At 31.3% G+C, this 8,180-nt stretch overlaps 1 protein-coding gene across 6 annotated transcripts in view; it reads right to left on the bottom strand.

Moving 5' to 3' along the window:
• LOC106876426 (uncharacterized) overlaps positions 1-8,180 on the bottom strand; it is a 1,308,965-nt gene that overhangs the window by 48,460 nt on the left and 1,252,325 nt on the right. For all 6 annotated transcript variants that reach the window (XM_052967877.1, XM_052967880.1, XM_052967881.1 and 3 more), the window contains 2 exons: positions 3,093-3,173; positions 1,301-1,585 (listed from right to left, as the gene is read on the bottom strand). In XM_052967877.1, coding sequence (XP_052823837.1) covers positions 1,301-1,585; positions 3,093-3,173 — 366 coding nt within the window. The remainder of the gene's footprint in view (positions 1-1,300; positions 1,586-3,092; positions 3,174-8,180) is intronic.

Raw genomic sequence — 8,180 nt, 5'->3', positions numbered from 1 at the left:
TATATATATATATATATATATATATATATATATATATATATACGAGTATGTGTGTGTATGTAATTGTACACACATAAAAAGGTATGTAATCAGGTGGTGCTTTAAGTTTAGACATGGCCAGGAACAATGCTAACTAAAATCTGTCTATATTTGTATAATGTGTGTGCTTAACAAAAATATTAATTGAAGAAATACTCTGTAAAAAAGAATTAAAAAAAAAATATATATATTTTAATTCTGAAATAATATTTCATTGAAAAACTCCAAGCAGCTGACTGAAATATGAAAATAATCTTAATGTGATAAGAGCAGTAATATATAAAAAATTATTTCAAAATGTTTCTCAGGAGAAAAAAAAAGAACATTAGAAAATATTGAAATGAATATACATAAAAAACGATCATTGTCAAGCCTTTATACATGGCTCATAATATATTTAGGGTTCTTCATTTTCCTTTTGATTTATTTAATGTAACAAATACTGGGGCTAAAATCTCTTAAAACCAATGATATGCATACAAACATTATGTCAGTTGAGATTAAGAAGACTGATGAAAGTCATCTGCAAATATAAAGAGATGTTTTCAATTATAATGTCAGATGATCCCAAAGTTTAAGGTGTCAATGATGTATTAATATGAAAACATATCTACATCTATGGTATTCAACAGAGCTGTGATAATAATATAATCAAGTCATCTGCAATATATATGCTGCTTCCAGTAAGACAGCAGAAGTCGGATATTGCTGTGATTAAACTGAGAAAGTCAATTATAACATAAAAAAACATATCTACTTAAAGAACATTGGATATTTCAATAATCAACGTCATGAAATTTAGTATAAGCCATGTCTATTATTACATATGAGAGATATTGTTATGAGTAATTTGGTAACATCTATAAAGCAAAAACATAACATCTGTAATAATATGCCATTTATAATGAGAATACATCTACTAGAAGGAACACAATAATAGCTATTGTTAATTAAGACAATAACATCATCTGTCAAGCAACAATGTTCATACTACCACAAGAGTAAATATGTTATAAACTGAAGAATAAAATCACATGTAATATAAAGACATGGCTTCTATTGTGTCAAATATTTATATAACTACAGGTATAAAGTCATCTGTAAGACTCTTTAGTGATAGAAATACTAGTTGTAATTGTGTTTGATAATTTTAAAATACAAGATTAGCTGATAGAGCGAAGACAGTCATAGTTGTAAGTGGGGAGATAAATAGTAAGATGAGTAAAGATGTAGAAGGTGTTTTGATATTTTGAGTACATACCTTCAGGTACGACAACCTTTTCTGATTCTTGTGGTTGACTGTACGATAGGAGACTGAAGGAAAACACTCTAAATTTGTAGGTTCCCGGTTTTAAATCCCGCATCAAATACCAGGATTTTGGTGTGAGAACCACCTCGTCAACTCGATGCCACACTGTATCGTTACAGTATTCAACAACGTAGTAGAAAATAGAAACGTTGGAGTTCTGGGGGGCAAACCAAGTAACATTGACGGCCCCACGGTGTACCTTAATAGTAACATTCAAAGGAGCCTTTGGTCTTGGACCTAAAAGAAAACAAAAAAATGAATGGCATTATATTAATTACACACACACACACACACATATATATATATATACATTTCATCAATTGATTTAACAATTGCATAAATCTGAAATACACACAAACAGATATTCCACTGAATCAAAATTATCTGGTATCTTGGAGATGAAGAGTACAAAGTGAGGTATTTTCCCAAGTATATTTCAAAGGAAGGTTCAAAGATCTGCTCATCAAGTTCCATTTTCTGTGTTATATAAAGAGATAAGTGAGGGCCTGAAAAATGTTTTGAAATTCCTACAGTATAATAACTTATTTAGGCAGCTATCTTACTTCTGAAAATGCATGGACATATACATTTTCACGGAGGTGAAAGTGGAATTTGAAGTTGACCACTGCATTGAAAAATACTACTCATGGCATTCATATTCACTCACGTAGTCATTGAAAGGACTTCAGTCCAACAATGCAAGCTAACAAAAGACTCCACAACTTTGGATTGACATAATTAGGGTAATCCAAAATTCTTGTAGTATTTAGTTGTGACCCTTTTAAGTTCTGAGATCAAATCTGGCTGATGATTTCATATTTACTGGAAGTGTCACTCAAATACAGCTGAGGTCAACTTTGCCTTTCATCATCATCATCGTTTAATGTCCACTTTCCATGCTGGCTGCTATGATAAAGTACCAAAGGTCAATAAAAATAAAGTACCAGTCAAGTCCTGGGTTTTATCCAATGAACTAATTCCTACAAGCAACCAGCAATAAAAGAGACCTTAAGTAACTACTTTGCTGAAAGTTACAAAAGAAAAGTTAAAAAAATAAAAAGAGATGTTACCTTAAGAACAATAAAATGATCAAAACAAAACTTAAAAGAATTAACATTATATCTATTAGGGAAACAAGAAGATGTTTGGAGAAATAAACTACAAGAGTGAAAACTCATTTTACAAAAAAGGATAACAGCTTTAAAAATAGAAGAATTAGAAGACAAGCCACTTGATTACTAATCTTAAACGCAGGAACAAGTGAAAATTGAGCAGAACAATGAACATAGATGTGTTTATAGAAGAGAGATAAAGATGCACTGTAATAAGAGAAGGGTTTAACTGACAGAAAGGGACCAACAATATTAGAAACTCACTCTTGAACTTGATCAAAGAGAGGAAGAACAGAAGCACCTGCCAAATTGGACAACAGTATTATAACCCTAATGCCCATAACTATCAGTATTTCAGTCCACAACTTTAGGAAGCATATGTACTGATGTGTGTTTTACTAGCTTGCAATACTATACTTCTAGAGATCTTAAGGGGTGCACAATGTAAATAAACTCTGTAATGGATTTTTTTATAATAATATTCTCTTTCTTGAATACCAAAGGTGCAATCATTTACAAGTGGTTAGTAAAACAAACTCTGCATAATTTGGATTGAACTCAAGTACCACAATGGAGAATTTACCACTCAGTTAAGCACAGTAGTGCATTTCATACATAAAGAACTTACTTACCAATGGGTCTTACTACTGGTGGAATATATGTTGCTCCATTAGGTTTTGTTGGTAAACTGGTCGGCAGATCACTATGATAACCTTTATAGAAACGAGAGTAATAGAGGGGGGAAAAAAAGAAAGTGACAAATTAGAGACAATGAGTTAAGACTGAAGAAAATATATCTATTTCGTTCACCCCACCATATATATATATATATAAATATATAAACATATATATATATATATATATATATATATATATATATATATATACATACACACACACATGTATATATACATGTGCATAAACACATTTAAACACACACACACTATATATATACACACATACATACAAACAAACACAAGCATACATGTATGTATGTGTGTATGTATGTATGTACATATGTTTACATACATCGTTGAGACATTTTATAGCAAAGCAAATTTATTCATTCATATTATATACGAATACACACACACACACACACACGTGTGTGTGTGCATGTGTGTGTATGTGTATGTATATATAATGTATATACATACACACAAAAATAGATGCTAAACACTCATAACATTAAGATATACACAGAGTATATATATATATATATATATATATATATATATATATATATCACACAAAAATATATAAACATTTACATGTAAACATATACATATGAACAAATATATATCAATATGCATATATGAAAACATACATACATATTTATACACATACATATATAGAAAATGCATCTGATGACAAAACAAAAATAATAAAACAAAGATAACTATGAGTTAAATAATGAACAAGAAATCACACAAATACAAACATACATGAATTTGGGGGAAAATTAAATTTATCAATTTACAAAGCTGTTGCTTCTTTTTTTTCAGTAAAGAAGCAGATGGGAAAGTATTGAAAAAAAAAATGAAGCCAAGGAAATAACTAAAATGATGAAACAAAATGGCATGGCAGGCAAAACTAAAAATAAATAGGGATAAATACAAAATTATTTATAAATGATGGAAAAAAAAGCTGGAGTTAAACAAAAATATCCACAAAAATCACAATGTTTTTTTAATGCTTTAGTTTAATGTGCTGGACTGGTTCTGAGTTCAAATCTTACCAATACAACTATAGTGATGTTCTCCTGAGCAAGGCACACAATTTTGCTTTGTGGACAGATGAACAAATAAGATTCAATCCTACTTCTGTTTGATTGGGGAGTAGAAAAGTCTTTCAGCTGTAAAAATAATTGTTCCACCAATATGCAAACCCCCATATTTGCAAGAAAAGAAAATACTATATCCATACTAGAAATAGAGGTAGATAGTCTGGTAAAAAGTTTGAAATTTTTCTTCTCATTTTGATGTTTTATACCCAACTTTACTTTTTCACTTCTAGTATGACGAAGAGAAGTTTTGCAAATTCAGATATTTACATATTGCTGAAACATTTTCGTACATCTGAATGCATTTCTTACATTTAACCATGAAACAGATTTATAACCAGGTAAACTGAGAGAAAATAATGACTTCATTAGAACGGTCAACACAATGGTTGTAGCAAAGTTTTAATTTATGACCAAATGGTGAATAGTCTAGCATTTTAAACTTGTAACTAAACATGAAAAATGAAATCAAATAAAATATTTTCCATAATAGTGGCAGAAAAAAAAAATGAAAATTCATAAATATGGAAAAGGTGTAGTTAATGAAATGATAGTAAATACAACTCAAAATCACTGAAGAGTTAAAATTTATAAGTGATTATTATTATCATTATTATTATTATTATTATTATTATTATTATTATTATTATTATTATTATCATTATTGTTATTATTATTATTGAAATGGTGAGACATTTAAACATTAGACTGTATGAAATTTACTACTTCATTAATATGAGATTAAATTGTATTAGGATCACCTTTGTTTTCATGTCTTCAATGTCAATGCAATAAATACTAGAGAGATGTTAAAGATGATTCACCCTACTGCACTGCTATTCTAAAAGGGTGAATTTGAGAACCAGTGTTTAGTCTTATTGCTCTATATTCTAAATTGAAACCTTCCCAGAAATAATTTTACTTTGTTTTGTCTGATTCATATGGTCAGTAACAGAAACATGTTACAGCAAATTCAGCTGATTGTACACTTTTCCTTTTGAACCTACGATAAAGAAACCGTTATTTTTATGAAGACGAAGATGGTACATAGGAAAAATGATCAAGCATTAGACAAAAGGCCTAGTGTATATCTGGTTATGTCCCTTTATGTTCTGAGCTGGAATCTTGCCAAGATCAACTTTGCCTTATATATTTTGAGAACTGATAAAATAACTACCAGCCAATACTATACCATAATTTGATTATAGACTCCCTTCTCAAAAATATGTAGCTTGTACCTAAATCAGAAGAAAGCATTACTACTACTACTACTACTACTACTACAACTACCACTACTACTACTACTACTACTACTATTACTACTACTACTACTCAGGGTGGTGGACTGGCAGAATAATTAGGGTGCTGGACAAAATGACTTATGGTATTTCTTCCAGCTCTTTATATTACTGAGTTCAAATACCAGGGTAAGTTTTGCCATTCATCCATTCAAGGTCAATAAAATGAAGTACCACTCAACTACTGGGGTTGAGGTAATTAACTGACAACTTCCCCCAAATCACCGGCCATTTAAGGATGGCAAGCTGGCAGAACTGTTGGCAAGCTGGACAAAATGCTTAGTAGCAATGTGTCTTTTCATTCAGGGCTCAAATTCTACTGACATCAACTTTAGCTTTCATCTTTTTGGTATCAAGAAAATAAGTAATAGTTAAATACTAGAATCAATGTAATTAACTTCTCCCACCCCTCAAAAACTGCTGGCCCTCTACCAAAATTTGAAACCATTATTGTTATCATTTGTGGAGGCGTGTGGCTTAGTGGTTAGGGTGTCAGCATCATGATCGTAAGATTGTAGTTTCGATTCCTGGACCGGGCGACGCATTGTGTTCTTGAGCAAAACATTTCGTTTCATGTTGCTCCAGTCCACTCAGCTGGCAAAAATGAGTAACACTGCGATGGACTGGCGTCCCGTCCAGCAGGGGAACACATACACCATTGAAACCGGGAAACCAGGCCCATGAGCCTGGCTAGGCTTTAAAAGGGCGCATTTTAATTTTTTTCATTGTTATCATTTATTTTGTTTATATCAAACAATACAATGGCTAAGTAAGTTATTAACAATACTACGGACATTTGAGTTGTGAGTTCACATCATTGCTGCAAACAATATATGTAATCTAGGGAATGGCATGTCTTTCAAATTTGTTGCTAACCTTATCCTTATTTTATAAACTTTTATTATTGCTTACTACTACTACTACTACTACTACTACTACTACTACTACTACTACTACAGGTGCTGTTAGAAAGTGGTTGAGAACAAATCAAAAATGCCATAATATATTTTAGTGGGCAAAACTTTGGGCTTATATCCTACAAGGGTTGACTTTGTAATTAATATTTCCTGCAGTGAAGCACTGGGTTTGATTATATTTTCTCACATTTGTGCTCTGTGCCTATGTTGATAATAATAAAACCATTATTATTATTATTACCATCGAGTGAGAGAGCAGCACACACCATCAAAGTGATGCTGGGGTACAAATATATAAAGTCCAATATATCCATCATGACTACCCATCTGATAAGGACACATGCATCTCAAACATAAGTGTGACATGATGACTTCATATCAAGATAAACAGTGCATGGCCTTGCAGGTGGAGTCCACATACAATTTTCTTCAGGTTGAATAGCCCATTCTTCTCAAAAGGTCCTTGAATAAGGATTAAAGATGATGAACAAAACACCCGTGTTTCCAAGGGTGAATTATTCAAACCCTAAAGAATCTGTCTCAACACATGTCTATGATGCTCCCCCACTACTCCTACTCATGATCAGAGATGCATATATCATCAACCATTAGGGGACATGCTCAACTGGTTAATGTCAAACAATTGACAAGCAAACCTGCAATATTGAGCAGAATATTTGCTGTAATGCATCTTTTATATCAAGACAAAACATGTACATGTTAACACTTCCAAACAGTTAAGATAAGAAGCGATGAGAGCCACTACTTGCTATTGCATACTATTATTATTATTATGGTGGCATGCTGGCAGAATTGTTAGCATGCCGAGCGAAATTCTTCATGGCATTTTGTCTGTCTTTATGTTCTGAGTTCAAATTCCGCTCAGATCGACTTTGCTTTTCATCCTTTCAGGGTCAATAAAATAAGTGCCAGTTGAGTACTGGGGTCGATGTAATTGACTATTCCTTCCCCCAAAATTTCAGGCCTTGTGCCTATAGTAGAAGGGATTATTATTATTATTATTATTATTATTATTATTATTATTATTATTATTATTATTATTATGCCGAGTTCAAATTCCACCAAGGTCAACTTTGCTTTCCATACTGGTGTCAATAAAATAAGTGCCAGTCAAAATTGACTTCTCCATCCTCTTAAAAACTGCTGGCCCAGTGCCAAAATTTGAAATCAATATATCATTATTATAATCATTATTGCTATTATTAAACTAATTGAGAGTGATATTTTGGTAGAAAGAATAAAGTGCTGAATTAAATATCTTACTGCATTTTATTCAAGATTTATATCTCAAAAGAATCTTTGACTTTAGCTATCCTTCCTCTGGAAATCAATAAGTATTAATAATATACTAATATTCATTCAAGCAACTATACTCACATCTCTAAGAAAGGATCATCTTGTGACTAAAGTAATTATTATTTTATATACCATATCCATTATTAATATTATTTTTATTATTATGATTATCATCATCATCATCATCATCAAAATTCTCATTATTTTATTATTATCATCATCATCATCATCATCATTCAAATAATTTTATTTAATTTTACACAGATATTTGAAATAATGTTCTTATTTTGAATAATCTGAGGAAAGTTGAATCTTTCTTTTCTGCCCACAAACAAAAGATTCAAAATTCTGTTCGCAGTAGTGAGTTCTGTATTATCCCTCCCATGTGTGTGTATGTGTGTGTGT

Source organism: Octopus bimaculoides, chromosome 5 (genome assembly GCF_001194135.2).
Source record: "Octopus bimaculoides isolate UCB-OBI-ISO-001 chromosome 5, ASM119413v2, whole genome shotgun sequence".
NCBI classification, from domain to species: domain Eukaryota; kingdom Metazoa; phylum Mollusca; class Cephalopoda; order Octopoda; family Octopodidae; genus Octopus; species Octopus bimaculoides.
Note: the sequence above shows the minus strand (reverse complement) of the source record. Positions and strands in the feature narration are given on the sequence as shown.